The sequence below is a fragment of the Indicator indicator genome, chromosome 14 (assembly GCF_027791375.1).
Source record: "Indicator indicator isolate 239-I01 chromosome 14, UM_Iind_1.1, whole genome shotgun sequence".
NCBI lineage: Eukaryota > Metazoa > Chordata > Aves > Piciformes > Indicatoridae > Indicator > Indicator indicator.
This window is the reverse complement of record NC_072023.1, coordinates 18,128,535-18,152,130: the sequence shown is the minus strand read 5'-3', so window position 1 is coordinate 18,152,130 and position 23,596 is coordinate 18,128,535. Positions and strand designations below refer to the sequence as shown.

The following is a 23,596-nucleotide window of genomic DNA, read 5'->3' as shown; positions in this document are numbered from 1 at the left end:
AAAAAAAACCAAACATAACCTAAAAACCAAACCAAAACCTGGAATTCCAGGTGGAGGCAGCAAGCAACCACAGCCAGGTTCTCCGTGTAACAGACATGGCACTGGGGCCTCCAGTCACTATGTACAGAGTCCATCATCCATCCCCCTCTCTCCTAAACACACTCCTCGCTCTAACAGGCTGGCTGCAGAGGAAGGAGTTTCTTCTCCTCCCAGAGACTTGTGTAGCAGCTTCCAGGAGGGAAACAGCACCCAGTCAGGAATGTCAGGCAGAGGGGTAGAGTGTGAAAGGGGTGGGGTGAGAGGGGGACAGGGGTCACACTTCAGCTTGGCCAAAAGGTCAACAGCACTGGGCCAGGGACTCACTGCTGCTGGGCCACCTGTAAGGTGAGAACAGATGATCTGAGAGTCAAGGGCTGGTCAAGGGAGCCTGGCTTTCCCCAGAGAGCCTCCAGTCCTCCCCTAACAGCTCACTGAGCAGAGAGGGTACGTACTTGCTGGGGAGGTGGGGGTGGGGGCTCACTGCTGCGGTTGGCCAGCCGGCTGAGGATGTTGCGCTCCGACATCTGCAGGCGCACTGCCACGGGGGGGATACGGGCAATGGTGGCAGGCAAACGAGTCACATCTGCCTTCATGTCACTCAAAAGCTCCTCCAGCTGCTTCAGAACTGGAAGAGACAGACATCTGTTCAGATGGGAGAAGGGGCAACTCCAGAGGTAAAAGTCCAGAAGTGGGCAGAGATGCTAAACATCTGTGCCACACCCTGCATTACCTTTGTGCAGCACAGCATTGGCCGGTTTATTCCCGGCCATTGACTCCTTGGATAGGTGCTGATGGCTCTCAGCCAGGCATTCCACCTCTGCAAAACGTGTGTTCAGAGCCATAGATGGATGAGATGGGTCTTCTGACATGTTCAGATAGGCAGCTCGCCGCAGCTGCTCCTCAATCACCAGTGCTTGCTCCAGGAGCTGAAAGATGAGGCAGTAATAAGGCTCCAGCCTCTCCTGATCAGTTCTCTTATGAGGCGAGATTGTGCAGCTGAACCTTTCAGCAGCTTCTGCTTATACTGAGTAAAGCCTAAATTGCCCAAACCAATTAATACCTCCATCTAGCTGGGCCATCTACACAAAACCAAGCTGCATCTAGTTTAACTGAAGACTCTCCTATCTCCTCAGACCAACTTGTTTGTCAGCTTACTCTTTCTGGAGCCTTCTCTTTGAACTCAAGTGAGAAACATCCCATGCTCCTTACAGGAAGAGCCTAAAAGCTGTTAGGCATGTCAGGGACATTCGGAGAAATCCATCAATTAGTGCAGAACTTATCAGCCAGACTAAAATATTTTGCCCCAAGAGTAAGAACCACATGGCCCTTATTCATATTAGTCTTAAAATCACTCCTAAAACTAAGTTTGGGAGTGACCATAATAGGTCAAGGCAAAGACTGAGGGCAACCCTTTCCTCAATCCATTCTGTGTTCCCCAGTTCTTAGGCACACTGAGCAGGTTGGAGCACACCAAGCAGCTGTGATGAAAACAACTTGAAGCCTTCTGCACACCTTTGTTCAACAAACATTTGGAAAGCACACCCTGACCCAAGCTCCCTCTTTCTAGAGTAAAGGAAGAGCCTCTCCTGGAGCTACTGCATCATCCTAAGATTTTTGCCTGTTTTTCCCCTTCTGAAAATGAAAGGTACTGCAGAAGCCTTCACCTTCTAAGTAGAAATTCAACCAATCGAGCTCTTCTTAAACAGTCCATCTGGCTGAAGAGACATATACTTACCTTGAATCTCCTTGCCAAGAACTTATTCTTTATTTCCAGGAAGTTGCCCCTGTTCATCTCACCCTTGAAGGGTTCGTTGAGGATGGCGTAACGTGGATCATTCTGAATATCCTGCCAACGGGCATAGCCATGACTGAGATGGGATGAGCTCAGGCAAACAAAGGCAGTGAGAACAAGGGAAGACACAGCCCAGGCAGATACAGTTCTCAATAGGAAGTCAGGAGAATGGGGTGCAGAGAGGGGAGGAACAGGAGCCAAGGGAAAGGAATGAGAACTATGTCCTGCTAAGTCTTGACTATGCTGGCAGGAGACTCCTCCTCCCCTGTTGTCTTTCACTCTTGTGAAAGACAACAAAGCATTTCCTCTTAATGTAGACCAGAGCCAGGAGGGTCACCTTCACCCTGACAGTTTGTGTAAGGGAAGAGAACTGGTTCATCAGGGTAAGGATACTTGATGATCCCAGCAAGGAGCCAGTAGTCATGACGTCGGTGCCAGATCTCATAGGTCTTCTTTGTGACAGTTGCAGCCCGCTCTTCATTCTGCCAGAGTGAATGCAGTTCTGGAAAGGCAAGAAACACCAAAAGCCTTGGTGGTTATTTCATGAGCACCAGGTGAAGCAAACTACCAAGTTCAAGTCCATAAAGAGTTCTCATACCAGTGAAGCCACCATCTGCTATGTTGAACATGAAGCGCTGCTTCACTGCCTTCTTGTGCCTTTCATCTACTGACTCTTTCAGCATCTCTCCATTCTGCAGCATCACCACATCTCTCTTGTCATCTTCCTTTTTCTCATCTGTACACACAGCAAATTATTAGAATGTGACATAGCAGAGCAAATCAGACTCATGAGGAATCCTCACAAGAGAGGGCTGAGGAGAAGGGAATTATCCTGACTTGCCTTTCTCATCCAGGGCGATTATAGCAGGTTCAGGGGGATTCTCAGTTGGTGCCCTGTCTTCCACTTTCTCCAAGTCAGCTACAGGAGAGAAGGGGAACACAAAGTCCAAGGTTTTGTTCTGCAGCCTGTCAAAGCTAATACTGTTCCCTAACCCCCTGTTCAAAGTAGTGGAGCACTGATTGCCTGCAGTTACAATCATTTCTTTAAGATGACATGCTGAAACAGAGAAGATGCAACATCAGGAGAATACTTAATGGGGGGGGGGGGGGGGTCATTGCTCCTCAAGCTATCAAACAACTTCCCTAGAAATACCTTTGCTTTCCACTTCCATTGGCTCATCTGGTCTTTCCTTCACCTCTGGTTCCTCTACTTTCTTTTCATCTGTTTCTGTGGAGTTGAGCGGGGATTTTGCTTCTTGCGGTGGTGTCTCCGCAGGCTGGGCACACTGCTGAGGACAGAAGTCAATGAGAGGTGAGGTAAAGCACTGCTGTGAACAGAAGAGCTCTGGAGAGCAAAAACACACAGAACTGTCAGACCAGTTCTGAGGACCCAAGAAGAATCTTTAAATATCTTCCCTAAGCACTGAGCTGTCTCAGCAGCTGAAGAGAACAGAAAGGGCAGAAGTAGAGATGTCTGCAAGAAGTTAACAAGCAACCCAACACTCACCTCCATAGGCACCTCTGTTTCAGCAGCAGAGGCACCAAGCTCTTTGTCTGGTTCAGATGACTCTCCTGCCTCCTTAGCACTGGCTCCTTCTTCTGCTTTTACTCCTTCTTCTGTACATTCCCCATCCCGGAGACACACAGCAGACAAAAGGAGGAGAGAAGCCATTAGGTCTCCCCTCACCATTACCAACCACAAACCTCCTTTGCTCCCAGAGATTCAGCCCATCGAAGTGGGATGAACACCACTCAGCTGACCTGCTGGAGAGCTCTGGAGAAAAAGATGTTGGAGTGCTGGTGCACCACAAGCTCACCATGAGCCAACAATGTGCCCTCACAGCTGAGAAGGCCAGTGGCGTTCTGGGGTGCGCTAAGGATGAGTGTGGCAAGCAGGTCAAGGAAGGTTCTCCTCCTGCTCTACTCTGCCCTGGTAAGGCCACACCTGGAGTATTGTGTTCAATTCAAGAGAGACTGAGACCTACTGGAGGGAGTCCAACAAAGGGCTATAAAGATGAGGGGACTGGAACATCCACCTTATGAGGAAAGGCTAGAGACCTGAGGCTGTTTAGCCTGGAGGAGACTGAGGGGGATCTCATTCCTGATGATCAATACCTAAAGGGTGAGAGTCAGGAAGATGGAGCCAGACTCTTCTCAGTGGTATCCAGTGACAGGACAAGGGGCAATGGACACAAACTGGAAGTTACAAAGTTCCACAAACATAGGGGGGGAAAACAAAAAAAAAAAAAAAATCTTCCTTTTGAGGGTGGCAAAGCACTGGAGCAGGATGCTGAGAGAGGTTGTGGAGTCTGTCTCTGGAGGCATTCCAAACCCACCTGACCATGTTCCTGTATGATTCACTGTAGGTGACCCTGCTCTAGCAGGAAAGTTGGACTGGATGACCTTCAGAGATCACTTCAGAGATCGTTCTGTAAACTTGGGGAAGATGCTCCCCACCTGCCCTTTACTGCTCACTAAAAACACTAGGCTTTTCTCACTGGTGTCAGCTCAAGGAAAGCTGGTGTCCTCTCCTGCCTTTAAGGGCTTGCACATATCTTTGGTAGCCCTCCTAACACGAGAGGTAAATTGATCTGTGTCCACCCCCAGGCCCCACCACCACAGTTCCGGTGAGGGGAAGAGCAAAGATGAGGTCAGGACACAGGACTATGCAAGAGAGGAACTCTCACCAGGTGGAGGGACAGGGGCAGGTGTGTTTGGCTGCGTATCCCCTGGTGTTGAAGGAGTTGGAGTTTTAGGAGAGGGTGAGCTTGGCTGTGAAAGTTTCTTGTTCTCCTCTATCTCTGCCAGTTCTGGCATGCTCCAACGGCCATTCACATGCTCAAATTCCTGCACCTGCACAAGAGGAAGAAGAAGATGTCTCTTTGGAGGAGTGTTATTGTGGTAGTTTCAGGCTGTGTCTGGAAAATTTTCCACAGATCTTCAACAGAAAGTGGTACAACGTAAATAAATCACCATTGGATGTGAAAAGGAAAATAATGATAAATTCTAAACAATCCCATTGGATAGACTACTAACAAAGTTGGTCTGTATAGTCTAACTTTCTTTTTGGCTTCCCCACTCTAGCAGATACTAACTTGTGCTTCTGCTGGCTTTGCTGACCTTGGCTGTGTTCTTCTTGTAGCTAAATGTAACAAATAACTCTCTCCTCCTTCTCTTGTCCCTTGTGTACAGGGGCAGGTAGGGAGCTGGGAAGGGGAAAGCTATTAGTTCCCCTGGTTTGTCCAGGTGGGTTCTTGTGCTGTTTATTAATTGTAAATACCTGTAAATATTGTATATTTTGTATATATTCATTACTTTTCATTCTAGACTGTAGTTTTGCTTGTAAATTTGCTTCCAGCTGGGCTGGTCTGACAATTTTATGTTGGAGGGCATTTTCAACCCACCACAGTTACAAAGCTCATCCTCAAACCAGGAGACAGACCACTCGACACAAGAAAAATAGGTGTGGAAGGAGAGGTAATTCACCAGCTGAGGACCCAGTGGCTACAAGTCACACGGAAAGCGAAGTCGGCACGACTCTGCTGGGCACCCACCTTTTTGCGTATGAGTGACATGACCCCAATGCGAGTCAGAACGTGCTGGCGAGAGAGACCCTCCCGGGGGACTCCATCCGCAAAGGTCTCTGCGCCATCAGCTCCAGGTTCACACAAGTGGCGCATGAACAGCGAGACATAGGCCCTGGAGCGGTGAAGGGACAAGTAATTAGACTGTAAAACCGGTTAGCTGGAGACATAGAATGGTTTGGGTTGGAAGAGACCTCCAAAGGTCATCTAGTCCAATCCCCTCTGCAGTCAGCAGGGACATCCTCCACTAGAGATCAGGTTGCTCAAAGCCTTGTCAAGCCTGACCTTCAGTATCTCCAAGGGATGGGGCCTCAGCCACCTCCCTGGGCAACGTACATTATCAGCGCCCTTCCAACACTTAAGGAAAATCACTCCAAGACTCCTAACCCACAGGAACAAGCGTTCCAGGCTCCACTGAGGGGACGTTTCCTGACAGAATTCCTACATACATAAAGGACAGGGCTTACTCAGTCTGGAGCCAGAAGCAACCATAAGTCCAGAAAGGACTTGAACAAGTATTCTTTACATACTTCCACAGCCATGCCACTCCTCTACAGGCATTTGCTTTTGGTGACTGGTGAGTCAAGTCTCAAGAAGAGGATTAGGAACAACCCCTCAGTCTCTTTCAGCTTATGCTTCACTCCCCCACAAAGAATCAGCTCATAGTAAGGAAATGCAGTCTCCCAGGAAAGGCCAGAAAAGAACCAACCCTAAATTTGTCCCCAAAGAGACTGTATGTTGCCAGTCCTCCATCCCTGCCTAATGCAGACTCACTTGAACTCTTTCTCCGACTTGCCACGGAGGTCCCGGACAAGCCACTGAGTGGTGAAGGCATCCTGAGGTGGCATTCCATAGCGCATGATAGCGTTGAGGAAGGCTTTGCGCTGCCGGGCATTGAAACCCAGCACCTACAAAGGAGAAGTCAGACAGGTGTGGCAAGATCCACACAGACACTGCTAGGACACCAGCATCTACCCAGGTGCTACTTACTTCAATGTTTCCTCCTACACGGGCAAGTAAGGGAGGCAGAGGCTTATCCTTATCATTCCTCAGGCCTTTGCGACTAGGCCGACGAGCTGCTGAAGAGAAAATGCAACTAAGGAGCAGAGACAACACACAGCACCATATTATGTGACTATTTCCCTTGCAGAACAGCACCACAAAGTGGATCAATCACCTAAACCAAGTCCCAGCTGTCCCACACCCATGATCTCTGGCTTCACAAGCACTTACCTTCAGACCTCTCGTCAAAGTCCTCGTCTCCTTCTTCAGAAGCAACTGAGTAGTCTGACTGATTATCTGACTGATCATCCTGCCAGTCTGAAAGGAAAGCAGCACGTGAGCCTGAGAGGCTACTCCGTTACCCACCAGCAGCCTGCACTCACGCCGAGCTCTCCCTCAGGTTGCTGGGGTTCATACCTCTGTCCTCCTGCGAGCCATCGTTGTAGTTCACCTGCTTGCGAATGCGCTTGCCCTTGCCCAGGTTCCTGGCCAGGTCCTCCTGCTGCTGCTCGTAATGGTGCCGCAGCAGCTTCTCCCAGTAATCAGGATCCACTGACTCCTCCTGCTTAATGATCTCCCGTTCCACCTCCTCTTCCTCCTGCCACAAAGAGGTAACAAGCTTAAGAGCCCTACGCTCCAGATCCCAACCTCAGGAAGTACATGTCTGCTTGCCCTTGAAAGCATCAGAGCTCAGTTTGCTTAATTGATCCTACATCAGTCAGCAGAAGATACCAGCTGACATCCACCCCATACTCACCCCCATCTCCTCTTCACGGACCACATACTGGGCCACCTTGAAGGAACTGAGATACTCATTCATGCCCTGAAGTTCTGTATCTTCTGTTTCATCCTGGTTCCGATCCAACAGACGCTCAATTGCTTTGTCATCATAGTGGATGACGCTGCTGTCCTCACCTTCTTTGTTATCTCCTGAGGGAAGAGCACAGGCATAGCTGCTGTGTGGATCTCAAGGGACTAGGAAAGGGAATGCCACCCTAAATCTCTCTATAGAGCTATAATCAGCTCTGTGCCTACAATCACTTGCTAAATAAAGATCCAGACCTCCCCACCTTCTTCAGTTCTACTCCCAGGCACTCACCCCCCTCAGTAGCCTCATCCTTGAAGAGCTCTTCAGTACCAAACTTGAGAATGTCATCAAGTTCCTGCTTGGACATGGAGCCTGTCTTGGAGCCCAACCCTGGTCTCACTACCAGATGAGTTAGCATCATTTTCTTCTTGGCCACCTGAGTGATTCGCTCCTCCACTGAGGCCCTTGTCACAAAGCGGTAAATCATCACTTTCTTGTTCTGTCCAATTCTGTGTGCACGACTGAAGGCCTAGAAAAGAGATGTGCTCAGAACAGTCTGGAGCTACACAAGCAGCAGCCTGCCTACCTCCACAGCCTCACAGCTTCCCAGTTGCCTTCATGTTGGCTCTTAACATTAGCGAAGGCTAGGCCCTGGAAGTATCCTCTGCTACCTCACTTCCCATCTCTACCCATCTTCACTGCTCTAATTGCGCGTATTTCTAGAGGGGAAGTCTCACATTCCTTCGCTCTCCCTGATGATTTCACTTCCCCTCTTCCTCAGGATTACTTCACAGCAAGTGGTCTCCTTCAGACTCACCTGGATATCATTGTGGGGGTTCCAGTCTGAATCATAAATAATCACAGTATCTGCTGTAGCCAAGTTAATACCAAGACCCCCAGCTCGAGTTGAAAGCAGAAAGCAGAACTGCTGAGCACCAGGAGCTTAGGAAAAAACAAGAGAGAACAACAAACAGTCAAGGGAGAGTGCATTACTCAAACAAGGATTTTTTTGTATCTGATCAACATCACCTGAGGGGGAAATCACTATTAGATTCCAGGAAAGTAATGAGAGATTTGGGCACACCCATCCTATGCTGAATGCTAAGCACACACAAGGCCACAGCTTTCACTTGCAGGTGGATCCCATACCATTGAAGCGATCGATTGCTTCCTGTCGCATGTTGCCTGTGATTCCTCCGTCAATTCGCTCATATTTGTACCCTTCGTGCTCCAAAAAGTCTTCCAGAAGATCCAACATTTTAGTCATCTGCAGATCAGAAAAACATCCTCACAGAAGGGTGAGGAGGCACAGGGGAATATCAGATCAACAGGCTCCTCTCTCTGGAACTTCCCAGCCTTAAGATTTTTCCTATATACCTGAGAGAATATGAGCACCCTGTGACCTCCTTCCTTAAGGTTCTTCAACATCTTCTGCAGCAGCAACAGCTTCCCAGAGGCTCGAATCAGAGCACTCCCATCATACATACCATTTGGCATTTTTGGAGCTTCCTGAGAAGAAAAACAGAGAAAGGGAGTAAGGGGTGGGGATGAAAACAGCTTGAAGAGACATAGCTCTGTCTACAGGCCCTAGCTGTGCTCATCAGACACTGACTCACACCTGGCCACCTACCTTGGCACAACCACAATGTGTAGCACTGCTCACACAAACACCAGAGCTAGCCCGTGCCTCTTCTCTTGCAGTTTCACTTCTAGATGCTCATCTCTTTCTCATTGACTCGGTCCCTATTCTTACTGTCTTCACAAGTCACAAGATAGCTCCTACTAGTCACATAAAGACATTGGAAAGGGAAAAGGTCTACAGAACAGGATGAGAAACCATGGAAGCAGAAAGATGAAGGGTACCCCCTCCATGCTTTGCTAGGGAGCTAACTGTCACCCTGGTAAGAGCCAGCAGGGAATCTGCTTATACAGAGTAAATGACTGCACATACCATAGCAGCCACAGGGAAGAGGTAGGGGTGGTTACAACACTTCTTCAGATCCATAACAACATTGAGCAAGGAGACTTGGTTACCACCACCCCGTGCGTTCAGTGCCTCAAAGTTTCTTGTCAAAATGTATTTGTAATATTTCCTGGAGAGGAAAAAAAATAAATAAGCCAGACTCAGACACCCTTCATGAGAGTCTCTAACATACTCTCCTGCTGAACTCTCCACAGTTCCTGACGTCACCTGCCAGCTACCTAGGCTCTGCCAGCAGCATTCACTATCTCTTTATCTGTTACATCAGAGCACAGGATTAGTCTTCCCTCTGCTACAGAGGCAGCAGGAAATCTTCCTCCCATGCACTGTGTAGAAAGGCCTACAGTGAGGATAAGGCTGTTTCAGTATCCTCTTTGGAACAGTAAAACACAACAACAGTAGCTCAACAGCAGGTGCTCTCTTCATCCTCCCACTCACTTCTGCATGGGACTCAACTCCACTCTGACAATGAGTTCGGTCTTAGATGGCATATTCTTGAAAACATCAGCTTTGAGACGCCTCAGCATGTGTGGGCCAAGCATGTCATGCAGCTTCTTGATCTGATCTTCCTTGGCAATATCTGCAAACTCCTCTAGGAAGCCCTCCAAGTTACTGCAGAGAAACAGACAGTCAGCAAAAGCCACCAAGAAAAAAGTTTTAAATAACATTTGGGGGGGAAATTAAAAAAAAACAAAACAAAAAAAAAAATCAATGAAGGGGATCAGGCAAAGCTGACTTGCACTGCAAGACATACTGGAATCTCTCTGGTGTCAAAAAGTTCAGCAGGTGGAACAGTTCTTCCAGGTTGTTCTGTAGGGGAGTTCCTGTAAGCAGCAGCTTGTGCTGGAGCGAGTAACCATTGAGCACACGGAAGAACTGGAAAGAGACAACAAGGAAGAAATGGTGGAGAACAACCCCCACACAACACTTCCCACCCCCAAATAGGTCAAAGGCTCATTAAGTCATAGAATGGTTTGGGTTGGAAGGGACCTCCAAAGCTCATCCAGTCCAACCCCCCTGCAGTCTGCAGAGACATCCTCACTAGATCAGCTTGCTCACAGCCTTGTCCAGCCTGACCTTGAAGATCTCCAGGGATGGGGCCTCAAACACCTCCCTGGGCAACCTGTTGCAGTGTTCCAAGCACCCTCATGGTGCAGAACTTGTTCCTAACATCCAATCTAAATCTGCTCTCATTTCTAACCATTGTCCCTTGTCCTGTCACTGCAGGCCTTTGCAAACAGTCCCTCTGCAGCCTTCTTGTAGCTCCCTTCAGGTACTGGAAGGCTGCTCTTAGGTCTGCCTGGAGCCTTCCCTTCTCCAGGCTGAACAACCCCAGCTCCCTGGTCATGGCTTCCTCTGGACCCTTGGGATTATCTCAAATGAAAAAAAATTAAAAATCCTAGAAATAAGTTAACACCAAACTGGTGTTCAGTCTAGATCACACCAGCTGCTTGGATAAGAGCTCCATGTAGTTCGCACTCCTGTCAGAGTCATCTAGTCTGATCCCATTTGGGCATGGCTCTGCACAGCTAAAACAGGACTACTGCAGATCCTACAAGCCATCAGGTGCTGGGAGGTGTCCTTTGCTCTAAGTCACAAGCTCTTTCACATCACCAATCATGTCCAGACTGCTACACCACCACCTTTTTTTTGCTAAATCAGTGTTCCCCATTCTCACAATTACCCTGGCCCCAAGAATTCTAGAAATAGCCAAGTCACTCTTCCTATTCCTATCAACCCTGGCAGCATTCCAGAGCTCTGAACAGGAAGAGAATGAGCTCAGGATTTGCCAGTGTATCTTTAAGGTAATTTGTGCTGGTTTTCACAACAATGAAGCCATTTCAAGTCAAAGGCAGCGAGCAGTTGAAGTACTGAACTGCAAAGCACAAGTGTCAGTTTGTGCTGGTGAACATGGTCCAGTACAGCAGTGATTTCTTTACGAGCCTGGCCATTTCTTTGCTTATTTTATACTTGGCACAATACAAAGTCAAACTCAATGAGAGTAGCTCATACTAGATGGCAAACAGAAAAACAAACCAAACCCCAGAACAAAGAAAATCACCACCACCTCTTATGTTTCAGTTATCAAGCCAGAAGGAGCCTTCTAGTTGCCTCCACAGGGATATTTTTTTTTTTTTTTTTTACATAGTCAAAAAATCATATTTCTCTTAGAATCAAAGACTGCATTTACTGATTCTAGATGCAGACCTCTGGTAGAGAGCCACCATCTGTCAAGAAACATGACCTGTCTTTACAGATTCACAGATTGCATCGGGTTGGAAGGGACCCTCAAAGGTCATCTTGTCCAACCCCCCTGCAGTCAGCAGGGAGACCTGCAACTAGAGCAGGGTGACCAGGACAGCCGAACAGTCCTTACAGGACAGGAAACTGCTCTACATAAAGGTAGATTTCACAGCTTTGGTGAATAACCAACTGTAAATATTAGTCACAGTGCAACCTTGAGCTTTTACATCCTCTTTCAGTTAATGAATATTAATAGTAAGCATTCATCAGTACTTCAAATGATTTGCACAGGATGACATCCGGGCTTAGTGCCTCCAAGAAAAGATCTGGAAACTGGACTGTACATACAGCTGTGATGCCTCAGGCCAAGATCCAAAAAGCTAAAATCATTTTTAAAAGAAAAAAATAGAGGGGAAATTGAGATAATTTTGTCTCCAAGAAGCTATAAAACCAGATTTCCAGTAATAATTAGAATCACAGAATGGTTTGGGTTGGAAGGGACCTCCAAAGGTCATCCAGACCAACCCCCCTGTGGTCAGCAGGGACAGCTGCCCCGAGCCTTGTCCAGCCTGACCTTGAATATCTCCAGGGATGGGACCTCAACTACCTCCCTGGGCAACCTGTTGCAGTGTTCCAGCACCCTCATGGTAAAAACTTGTTCCTAGCTGAACAGACAAATGAAGACCAGAATTAAGGCACAAGGGATGGGGGAGGGGCTCAGTCAAGTCTATTGAGCTCAATCAAAGCAAGCTAGCTAAGGTGCAAACTCAGACAAAAGCAGCTCTATGGCTTGCAGCATCTACCCAGGCATTTTTGAAGAACTCCTTTCTGTAACATCTGATCAGTTCTGTCACAAAGCTAGATGAATGAAGAGATCCTACTCTGAAAACAGGAGACTTGGGCTCAGAGCATCATTGAGCGGTAGGGGTTGGAAGGGACCTCTAAAGATCATCTTGTCCAACCCCCCTGCTAAAGCAGCCATCTAGATCATGTTGCCCAGGATTGCCATATCCAGGCAGGTTTTCAAAGTCTCCAGAGAAAGAGATTCCACAACCACTCTAGGCCCGAGTCCTCAAAGCAAAGAAGTTTCTCCTCATCAGAGCAGAGTGGGAGGAGAACCTCCCTCAATCTGCTAGCCACACTCTTCTTAATGCACCTCAGAATATCATTGATCTTCTTGACCACCAGGGCACATTGCTGGCTCATGTCCTTCTCTGCATGGCTGCTCTCCAGCAGGTCAAACCCTCACCTGTCCTGGTCCATGGGGTTGTTCCTCCCCAGGTGCAGGACCCTACACTTGCCCTTGTTGAACTTCATGAGGTTCCCCTCTGCCCAGCTCCCACCCTGTCCAGGTCTGGCTGAATGGCAGCACAGCCTGACAGGGTGTCAGCCACTCCTCCCAGTTTGGTACCATCACAACCTGGCTGAGGCTCCACTCGGTGCCTTCAGCCAGGTCACTGATGAAGAGGTTGGACGAGGCTGGACCCAGTACTGACCTCTGGGCAACACCACTGGCCACAGGCCTCCAACTAGACCCTGCACAGTTGAGCACAACCCTCTGAGCTCTGTCCTTCAGCCACCTCTCAACCTACCTCACTGTCCACTCATCTAATTCCCAGTTCCTAAGCTTCCCTGTGAGGATGTTACAGGAAATACTGCCAAATGCCTTGCCAAATTCAAGGCAGACAACATCCACTGCTCTCACCTCACCTACCCAGCTGGCGACACCACCACAGAAGGCTCTCAGATTGGTCAAGCATGAATCCCCTTTGTGAACCCATGAAGAATATTCCTAATAATCCTTTTCCTCCACATGCTTAAAGATGACCTCCAGAATGAATTGTTCCATCACCCCTCCAGGGGTGGAGCAGAGGCTCACTGGGCTGTGGTTTCCTGAGTCTCTGCAGCTTCTTATGCTCAGCATGCTAAACTTTTTCGGCAGAGAGGCAGTGCACATCTATAATCTGCTTTCAGAGAAGTCAGCTGGTGTCTGAAAGCAACCATGACAGCTAAGTTTTCCTCTGTTTCAGCATACACCAATTGCCTACTCACCCACACAGGAACTGATTTCACCTCAACATGAGGAGAAACTTCTTTACAGTGAGGGTGATGGAGCACTGGAAGAGGCTCCCCAGGGGCGTTGTGGAGTCTCCTCTGGAGACTTTCAAAACCCACCTGGATGCATTCCTGTGCAGACTACCCTAAGTGATCCTGCTCTGGCAGGGGGGTTGGCCCTGATGATCTCTTGAGGTCTCTTCCAACCTCTGTGATACTATGATGTAGTCAGTCATGTATAAAAAGTGAAGTTGTTGCCAATGATAATCTTCAAATCTTGGATGTTAAGGTGGTTGGTTTGTTTGGGAGTTTCTTTGTTGTTGGTTTATTGGGGTTTTTCTTTAAAATCATAGAATCCTTTCAGTTGGAAAAGGCTTTTAAGGTCAAGTCCAATCATCTAAACTCTGCCAAGTCTAGTGCTAAACCTCTGCACCCTTAGCACCAGATCTCTGCATCTTTTAAACACCTCCAGGGACAAGGGATTCAATCACCTCCCTGGGCAGCTTGTGCTGGTATTCAAAAACCCTTTCAGTTAAGAAGTTTCTTCTAGTAGCCAACCTGAACCTCCCCTGGGGAAACTTGAGGCTGTTTCCTCTTGTTACTAGGGAGAAGAGACCAACACTCACCTGGTTCCAACCTCCTTTCAGGAAGAGAGCAATAAAGATCTCTCCTCAGCCTCCTTTTCTCCAGGCTAGAAGAACCCCAGTTCCCTCAGCTGCTCCTCAGAGGACCTGTTCTCCAGACCCTTCTCCAGCTTTGTTGCTGTTCTCCGGGCCCACGCCAGGACCAAGTAACACAAATTTACTACTGGACAAATGACTACATGTGGCAAACTCACATCCTCACGAGCAGCTACCTCATCTTCTGACTGCTCCCTCCCCATTTCCCCCAGCGATATATGCCATGCCTATACACCACCCATGAGTCTGTGTACCTTAGACTGGTTGTTTTTCAGTCTGTGAGCTTCATCCACAATGAGGCAGGCCCAGTCAATGGAGCCCAGTATGGCCATATCAATGGTGATCAGTTCATAGGAGGTCAGAAGCACATGGAACTTGACAGCAGCCTCCTTCTACAAAGAGAAAAGAGGAGCATGGTAATGGAACAGGACAATGCCCCCAAACAGAGTAGTTGCAGTGTTTCTCCATCAAGTTATGTCGATGATCCCTGGTCAAACAGCAGATCAAAAACTTTTCACACCCACTGCTTCTTGTCACAAATTCAAAAGGCTACCCACACCATTCCAGCCTTTAAAATTCAACATTACTCATCACACATGTAGGTCTCCCAACTCTGTTAGCACCTCCTGCTTCTGGACAGGTCACAAGTGTTCTGGTAGGAAAAGACCTTCAAGATGGAGTCCAACCATTAGCTAACTCTACCAAGTCTGGTGCTAAACCACATCCCTTAATGCCACATCTCTGCTTCTCTTCAACACCTCCAGTTGCCAAATATTGTTGCACTAGAAAAGTTTAACAAATCAGTAGCAAATAGACATTAAGGAATTGAGATGTGGAGAGGAGCAGCTCAGCTTTAAGTCTTAGCTTTTTGAGTAGTTTATTGTGGAATTTTAAATTACTCTTAGTACTTAATGCAGTTCCATTTCAAGGGAAACAAAAGTTCCCAATCAAAGCTTTAGCTCCCATTTTGCTTTTACTATTAAAGACTAAATTCTACAAAACCTAGCCACCCAAGTCAGGCTCTTCCTTCTTGTCTGGGCACAGAATGTAATTTATCAGATTAAACAGAAGAGAGAGGGACTTGCTACAGTCCCTATTATCTTAGTCAACTCTTTTTCCACTACTGAGTTGAGACTAGGACTGTTCATCCTCCACTAGATCAACTTGCTCAGAGCCTTGTCCAGACTGACCTTGAATATCTCCAGGGATGGGGCCTCAACCACCTCCCTGGGCAATCTGTTCCAGTGTTCCACTACCTGCATGGAGCAGAACTTGTTCCTGACATCCAATCTGAATCTCCTCTCATTTCACAAACCACTGCCCCTTGTCCCATCACTGAAGCCTTTGTAAACAGTGCTCTGCAGCCCTCTTATAGCCCCCTTGAGTGCCCAGAGTAGCTGAATCTGAGCTGCTGACAGCCAGTCTCTGTCAGCCCAGGCTCCCATTACAGCAGAGTTCTGTACCTTCATTCTGGATGCCTTCTTGCCTCCACGTATAGCATTATCCTCAAAGGTGAACTCGTTCTCACGGATGATAGCCCTGCTGTCTTTGTCCCCAACATAAGTCACCACATACATATCTGGGGCCCACATTTCAAATTCTCTTTCCCAGTTGATGATTGTGGACAGTGGGGCACTCACCAAGAAGGGACCCTTTGAGTGGCCCTATGAAGAGTTAAGTAAGAACATTAGAGGAAGGCAGCCACAGGCAGAACTTGCCTAGGTAGTGCTCTCTGAGCTCTCACCTCCTTGTATAAGGAATAGAGGAACACAGCTGTCTGCACAGTCTTTCCCAGACCCATCTCATCAGCCAGGATTGTATCTGTGCCCTGGGCCCAGGAGAATCGCAGCCAGTTCAGTCCTTCCAGTTGGTAGGGATGCAGGGTTCCCCCAGTTACATCCAGGTACTCCGGCTGCCGGTCGTATTTCACCGTTGGCTACAGCGGAAAGGAGGAAGAGTTGAGATGCTTCACCTTGGCTAGGCAGCTACCGAGTCTACTTTTCCAGTCACCTGAATATGCCTCAGCACAGATGAGACTTCACAGATGATGACCAGGCTAGCACCAGAAAAAAGTCTCAAGTGGCCAAAAGGTGTCTGCCAAAAAGGTTCTGGAGTTTGGGTTTGTTTTTAACCAAAGCCTTTCCCTAAATGCCAGCCAGTGCCTCATCCAACAGACAAGGTAGGCCTTCGGTTGAAGGCTTTATAACCCATTCAATTTTAAACTATATGCTCCTTGCTCTCTGTTTCCTATTTCCCTGCCTGTGTCCCCAGAATGAACAGCTAGATCAGAAGGCTCTTGAGCCTTAAAAGGTGACTTACATCCACTGTGGGAGTTTCAGGAGGCCTTTCCAGTTTCCGCATCTTCACTTTCTTTAGCTTCTTACCAGGCCTGCCCTCTTCACCCCTCATCAGCTCCCTATGCAGAGACAGAGCATGCATTTTTAAAGGCTTTTGTAGCAGATGGAGGAGAAATTCTTGCAAAGAATAGAAGGACAATCACTTAACTCAGGCTCAAGAACAGGGTTGGAACCCTCATGAAGTGGTGAAGAATCACAAAACTCCCATGCAAAAGAATAATGCATCAGCAACAACAATGCTTCTTGGCTACCTCCATACAAGAGTCCAGCCAGGGGGGTAGAGGCTGACATACTCCCCATGTTTTCTCTTGATGGGAGGGAAAGGAACACTACCTTTTAGTTACTTCTCTGACCTGTGATTCCAGTAGGCTTGCTTGTAGAGGTCATAATCTTGGATGTCCACATCTTCACTTTCCCAGGATGCCTGGTCATAGGGTAGGTCTCTCCATTTAATCAAATAGTGAACATTCCCCTTCTTATCCACACTGCAGAAGAAAGTCTGCAGTAAGTCCTAAGGCACAGTAAAATGACAGTGCTCCCCCACTCATCAATGAGGAGAGAAGGAAAGGAGCCCTCCATGAATCACCATCAGAACAACATTGGTCATGCAAACAACAGAAGCCCCACTGTTTGCCCTGGTCACACTGCAGTTTAGCTCATCTGCTCTCCTTCAGCCCTGCTTAAGGTCGTAGCTGAAAATCCTCTTTGCCACCTCCCCTACCTATGATTAAGGATCCTGTGGATCATCATCCACTCGGGCTTGATGCCGTATCGATAGAAGCGCTCCTCCATCTCTGCATACTTGGGGTCCTTGTTCTTCCTCTTGCGGCTTTTCTCCTCCTCCCCTCCGAAGTCCCCTGAGGGTGGCTCATCCATGTCGTTCTTGCGTTGGTAGTTACGAAACATGACCTGGCAGTGCAGCTCCAGCTGCAGTTGTGACAGCAGCAGTTAAGAGGTGTTCTCTCCTTAACCACCCAACGTTATCTTTCACCAGCTACCCACCCTCATGATACTCAGAGCCCTCCACTCACCTGCAGCTCTGACACCCAGGAGCAGTGCCAGTAGGACATGCCCTGCCACTTGACAAAGAACTGCCTTTCAGGTCGACCCTCCAGGGGCTTAGGGGGAGGAGCACTGGGGTCTGCATCAGGTGGACGTGGTGGTGGTGGGCCAACAGGGGGCTGGCCCCATTTCCAGATCAAGATCTTCTGCACCTTGCCTTTCAAAGCTGGGCACTGAAAAGTTACCAGAGCTCATTACATCAGAGCATACATTAATTAGCACGTGTGTGCTGAGGAGCAGAAACAGCCAATGTTCTCCTCCTTATAGCTTCACTATGCATACGGAATTTGATGGTTTGGACTCAGAAGATGTCATCTTCTTATCTACAGCATTGCTTTGAGCTTTCTGCAGTTTGTCTTTTTTTTCCCTAAGGCTGAAAAAAACCCAAACTGAAGTCAGTATCTCAATGTAGTTGAGATAGGGGCCACATCAGTTCTGAAGTTCTGCATGAACTACAGAAACTGATAGGCTTGACAAGGCCAGCAGCCTATCCAACCACACCTCCACTGGAAGTTTGTACAGAAAACATTTTGCTGTACAACTATCAGCTGGCACAGGGACATGTCCTGAAACAGCCTTTCTTGATCATCATCTTTGGAGTCCTTAGCATCTAGTCAAAGCACCTAACATCACTTATAATCCCCCACTTCAGGGACTTCCTGGAAAAGTGTGACATTTCTCCCAGAAAAGCATGAGAGGAGATGGAGTCTCCTGAGATCTAAGCATTTCTGGGAAAATGTGATGCTCCAAAGGGATTAGATCCACCATCTCTTGTATCAATAGAATGGCGCTGGTAGAAACTCACAGTGCAGCGAGGACACAGCCACTCTCCGTTGGGAATCTCTGGCAATGGGGGGTTCAAACAGTGGATGTGATAGGATGAAGGACAGGCATCACAGCACAGGAGCTCTCCCCCGTCCTTGCAGACTCTACAGAACTCCATATGGTGATCATCCTCTTCCTCAGCATCTCCAACAACATCCTCCAGGATTTCTTCACCTTCAGAGTTATCCTCCTTTGCTTCCCACTGAATGCCCTCTTTTTCCTATAGGAAAGGGAAAATCATAAACTCAAAGTCAAGTGTTTGTGGTTTTATTACCACCTGACATCCCCCTCCATGATCTCTTGCAGGGTTGTTGAGGACCCAGTACTCACACAGTGTGGGCAGCTCCATTTGCCTTCTGGGGCTTTCTCCATGTCTGGGTCCAGGCAGACCATGTGGTAGGCACGAGGGCAGGTATCACACAGTATAATTTCTCCTCCCTGCTGGCACACCTCACAGTAGTCCTGGTGATCAGTCTCATAGCCATCCACAGCCACTGTGGAGTCCTCCTCACCTGCAGAGGGTGGTGAGGAGTTACAGCAGTCCAAGCCACAGGTACAAGCTTCCTACAGCAAGGAAGGGTCCTCTCCAAAGTCTATGTAGTAATACAGAGATCCAGAATCCAAAACTCTTGCTCTGTGTAAGTAAAAGAGCAGGGAGCAAGATCTGGCACAGGAGTAAAACAAGGCCCTTTATGCCTCCTTTCACCAATTAAAGGTGTAGCTGAGGCCAGAAAAACTCAGCACTAGCTAGGCCAGGAAGAATTCCTGAAAATATTTTCCTTATTAAATACAGCATCAGGCTCTTCCTTCACAAACAACTCTTCTCCCTCAGGTATGCTGTGTAATAGCCACACTGATCTTCCTACACCCTTAAGCTGTACCTCTGTCTCCAACTGACAGCAAGCATTGGTACCTTTCTTTTTCTTTTTTCCAGCTTTGAGTTTTTTGCGACTGCGGCTACTGCGGCTTGTGGAGCCATCTGAAACGGAGTAGCTGTTGATGCTGGCATCATCAAAGTCTGACTCCACATCCAGATCATCATCTTCACTCTGAGGTAGGCAAGGAAAAGCTCAGGCACACACACTGGGGGCAGCAGGCAGACACGCACCCCAGCATTTCTAGCACAGCACCTCTTCTTCGAGCCAGGGAGGAAGTGTCACTTACCGATGATCTTTTACGCTTGGAACCAAAGCCTCCCAGTTTGATTTTCAAAGGTGCCACCTTCTTTGTTTTAGGTTTCTTGATATCAGGAATACGAGGACTGGCCTTCGGCTTCCGCCGGGCATTGGGTCCTGGGAACAGAAGAGCCTGCAAGTCAGAAGGAGTACAACCCTGACACCACTCACCCTGCACCACGCTGCCAGGTTCTTCATCTCACCTTTGCCCTCCTTCGTCTTGGCTTTCCTGAGTGGCACTTCCACAGGAGGTTGTGGCAGGACAGCATCTACATTAGTCACCATGCTCTCCACTACTGCAACAGCTGCAGCTGCAGCAGCTGCCACTGATGCACCTGAACTTCCCTTGAAGGGGTTGTTCGTGCTGAACTCCCTCCATTTGGCTCCCAGAACCATCATCATCTTCGACACTGCTATCTTAGGGTTCTTGGCTGCGATAAGTGGCCTGCAGACAATTAAGGAAGAGTTACCAAACCACCCTAAACAAGAACTCATTATTCCTCCCCACTGCCATCCCCATCAGCACCTCCATCTCAAACTACATTCCTTGCTAATCTCTGATCTCAACAGCCAATGAATGTCTCCACTCCTATCCTGCACTCTTCCTGGAGAATGCAAATATTCAGGGGCTTGAAAGTGAAATGGGAGTTTAGCACAGGAGGGAAGGAAAAGGACTGGGAGTGAGGACTTGCATCACCTCCATCACTGAAAAGATGTGGCTCAACTGTTTTGCTTCAGTTTTTGCTAGTGTCTCTAAAGTACCTTGAGGTTCCCAAAACACAGAACCTAGTCCCCATCCCATCTCTTTTTTTTTCATTTTGCTTCAGAGACTTTCCAAGTGCAGGCTTGTAATTCACCTGACAAACTGGCTGAAAGCTTTGTAGTTGGTGAGCGTGCGGTAATCCTCCTCTGTGAAGATATGATCAATATCCTCCATGCCCCAGTCTTCCAGGAGCTGAGCAGATGATTTTGGCTCCTGTGCAAAAAGAATGGGAGCAGCTCTGAGAAAAAGCTCTAGCTCTGCTCTAGGGAAGAGAACCTCCACACATCTACAGATGATCCAATGGGTCAGGACTGGGAGATTTTTTTGTGAGAATTGCTGCCTCAGCAGAACATCACAGGAAGAGGGGAAAAGTCTTTGGATTCAATAGACATTCTGTGTCTTTAAAGACAGAAGAGGGGAAGGAATGCAAGGTGGAAAATGGCCAAGTCAAGCAGGTCTAATGGAGGAAGAAGGGCCAAACAGCTCCAACTTCATGTGCCATCACAAATGAAGACCACAATGATCCCCAAAATCAGATAAACAGAAATGAGAAGTGAGCAGTTAGTCAGCAGGGTAGCTTCTCACCTTTGAGTCATCATCTTCTTCTTCTTCTTCCTCCTCCTCCTTGCGCTTGGCTTTGTTTTTCTTTTCCTTCTTGGGCCCTAATTTCTTCTTCTTCTTCTTCCCTGGAGTGTAGTCACTGCCCTCACTGTCAGAGCGCAGAACCTCCTCCTCTTCCTCCACAAACTCATTCCCCTCACCAGAGCTGTCTCCCAGCTGGGGAAGAAAGGAGAGAGAGGATCAGGCAGTTGTGAGGAAAATACCCTGGATAAGCACTAACCACCACTCTTTCCCAAGACTATATGAATCCAAGAGGGTTCATACAAAGGATTGCTGCCAGAGGCCAACAAATGTAAGCACTCTCACCCCATGTGTCCATATTTTAGAGCATGACCTTAGGCATCCTTTCCCTTACCTCCTTCTTCTGACGCTTGCTGAGCTTGGGCACTTTGGGTTCCTTTAGTTTCTTGGGCTTCTTCTTCTTCTTGATTTTGGGTGTCTCGGCCTCTGATAGAAGCTCTTCTTCCGGCTCTTCTTCAGGCTCTGGAGGGGAAGTGTCAACATGTCTCATTCAAGCTTTACCTGTGCCTTATAGCACAGCCCACTTCTCACAGCCACCACTCAACTTGCAAACATTTCTACATTTGTAAGTATGTAGCAAGAAGCAGACATCTGCTTACTCTGTTACCAATCACAGGAGACATAAGAAGTCACTGTTGTTACCACTGCACAGTTTTCTCTCTGTCCCCTCCCTCCATTTCCATAACATTCCTTCTGAAAGCAGGAGTTTACCATAACCCAGCAAGAAGAGGCAAGAGCACAGAATAAATGCCACATATTTAAAGGAAACTAAATGGTGAGTACATTTGGGAACCTGGCTAGGATACTGTTTCAGTCCATGGGTCTCCAGAAAACAAACCCACAACTATTCAGCCTCTTCAGTAGTACAGAGCATCCTCCACCCACACGCAAAAATACAGCCCAGAAACTTATCCTCCACCACGGCTAAGTTGTTACTCAGTAACGCTTTCCACCTGAATTTGACACAACCCTCAAGCCTTTCCTTCTGCACCAACCGCTAGCAAGCTGACTGCCCACCCAGAGGAACACATGCCAACTCTTCACCACCGCCTGCTCCCATCTGTGCACCCCCCTCCCCTCGCCCGGGGGGCAGGGGCAGCCAGCCAGCCCTTCCTTCCCTTTGTGGCAGGCTGCAGGAGCAGCCCGGCCAGCCGCCCTCCTTCGCCGCCCCGCCCACCGCACACACTCCTTCTGCCTCCAAGGGAAAATGGCCTCCTGACCACAGGAGCTGGGTAGGACGGAGGAAACCACAGGTCACAGCAGGGACGGCAGCCGGGGGTGAAATAGCAGAAGCTGAGCTCTCAGAACCTAGGGCCACGCACCTGGTCCCTGCCATATTCCCAAGTGAGGAATGTCTCTTCACTCCCACCAGGTGCTTCAGGGATCCCACCTCCTCTTCTTTCCCAAGTTCTGACTTAAAGCCTCTAGTGTCCCATCCCTTCCAACATATTACCTACAGCTCTCTAGTTTGCAGTGGTTTTAACAGTTCTTCTTCACCAAGATTTTTCCTTAGGAGGCTTACTGACAGCCCCCTTCTGCCTAAGATTTCAGAGGTGCCAGAAAACCCTAGAGTCGACAGTTAAGAAAAAAGGCCAAACAAAACCAAAAAGCCCACAACATTTCTCTGATCCAACACTACAACACTACAGCATGAGTTAGTAGGAAAGCTCAAACTTGTCTTATAATCCAGCACATTATTTCCATTCACAAGGAAACACAGAATCCAGATGTAGGTCCATAGAGCATCAACAGCAACAACAAAAAAATGCAAAGCAAAAGAGTACCCAGAGCTCTAACTCAAGTCTCATGTTGCTAACGAGGATGCAAACGGCAAGGTACAAAGACTACAAAGAAAAGCAAAGGTGAGCAGGCAGCACAGAGCAAGAACCATAAGAAACCTCAATAATTGGGTGTGGTGATGAATGAAAGTGGGTCACGCAACAGCCCAGGGCAGTTTGCTCTGGACGTCAGCCGGTCTGAGTTCCCAGGCACCCTGCCTTTCACATACAGCCCCCTCCTTGCTACCTCCCCATTCACAAAGCACGGAACTCGCAGGCATTTTGGTACACTGTCAGAGCTGGATGCTTTGCCTCCACCCCTTGCACCTTCTCACAGCATGGGCACTGACAACCCGGAACGCCTCGGGACCAAGTCAGCTCCATTTGACACAAAGCCATGAGCCCCGCACTCCGAAGTCACGCTAGGACCCGAGTATCAAAATCAAAACCATGCATGTGACTAGTAGTAGGAGAAAAAAAAATACACCACAACAAAACCCGTTCCATCACGTACTACATATTCAGCTTGAGACCAGCATCATCCCCGTTTCACATGCATGCCCTGCAAGCTCTCCGTACCAGGATGCTGGGGTATAGCGTTGTTCAACAGGATCTCCATCTCATCATCATCGCTGCCCCCTGAGCATGGTGATGGAGATCCAATGGCCGATGCCATGTCCTCCAAACCGGGGGAGGCCTGGGCTTTCACAGGGTGTTATCTTCTCACCAGCCAAGCCAGTACTTCATCGGAAAGAAAAAGAGAAAGTTATAGAGACTCAAACTCCGTTTTCCCAAGCAATAGTGCTACC

At 48.2% G+C, this 23,596-nt stretch overlaps 1 protein-coding gene and 1 non-coding gene across 2 annotated transcripts; both read right to left on the bottom strand.

Moving 5' to 3' along the window:
- Positions 1-344: 344 nt before the first annotated feature.
- On the bottom strand, positions 345-23,463 carry CHD4 (chromodomain helicase DNA binding protein 4). The gene is made up of 39 exons (XM_054387005.1): positions 23,367-23,463; positions 21,344-21,471; positions 20,953-21,144; positions 20,462-20,580; positions 19,808-20,049; positions 19,594-19,721; positions 19,343-19,478; positions 18,760-18,941; positions 18,410-18,649; positions 17,574-17,777; positions 17,264-17,469; positions 16,896-17,027; positions 16,505-16,601; positions 15,930-16,121; positions 15,649-15,849; positions 14,440-14,577; positions 9,961-10,082; positions 9,645-9,818; positions 9,177-9,318; positions 8,603-8,734; positions 8,375-8,492; positions 8,043-8,167; positions 7,517-7,754; positions 7,175-7,347; positions 6,835-7,015; positions 6,649-6,735; positions 6,406-6,494; positions 6,190-6,323; positions 5,386-5,530; positions 4,519-4,684; positions 3,339-3,448; positions 2,985-3,117; positions 2,673-2,750; positions 2,430-2,567; positions 2,225-2,333; positions 1,775-1,907; positions 770-965; positions 492-664; positions 345-377 (listed from the first exon to the last, which is right to left on the bottom strand). The coding sequence occupies exons 1-39, from the start codon at positions 23,461-23,463 to the stop codon at positions 360-362; spliced, it is 5,748 nt and encodes a 1,915-aa protein (XP_054242980.1). The 3' UTR covers positions 345-359.
- LOC128971562 (small Cajal body-specific RNA 11) lies at positions 4,352-4,491 on the bottom strand. The gene has a single exon (XR_008489243.1). It is a non-coding gene; the product is annotated as a small Cajal body-specific RNA 11 (non-coding RNA).
- Positions 23,464-23,596: the final 133 nt, after the last annotated feature.

What these genes read in the sequence shown, in the direction of transcription:
- CHD4 (XM_054387005.1), bottom strand. Translation starts at nt 23,463, where the DNA reads ATGGCATCGGCCATTGGATCTCCATCACCATGCTCAGGGGGCAGCGAT. An exon ending in GCAAGCGTCAGAAGAAGGAG is followed by an intron (nt 21,145 to 21,343) that starts GTAAGGGAAAGG and finishes TTTCTTCCCCAG; the next exon opens with CTGGGAGACAGCTCTGGTGA. An exon ending in GGCTGTGTCCTCGCTGCACT is followed by an intron (nt 17,778 to 18,409) that starts GTGAGTTTCTAC and finishes GTAACTTTTCAG; the next exon opens with TGCCCAGCTTTGAAAGGCAA.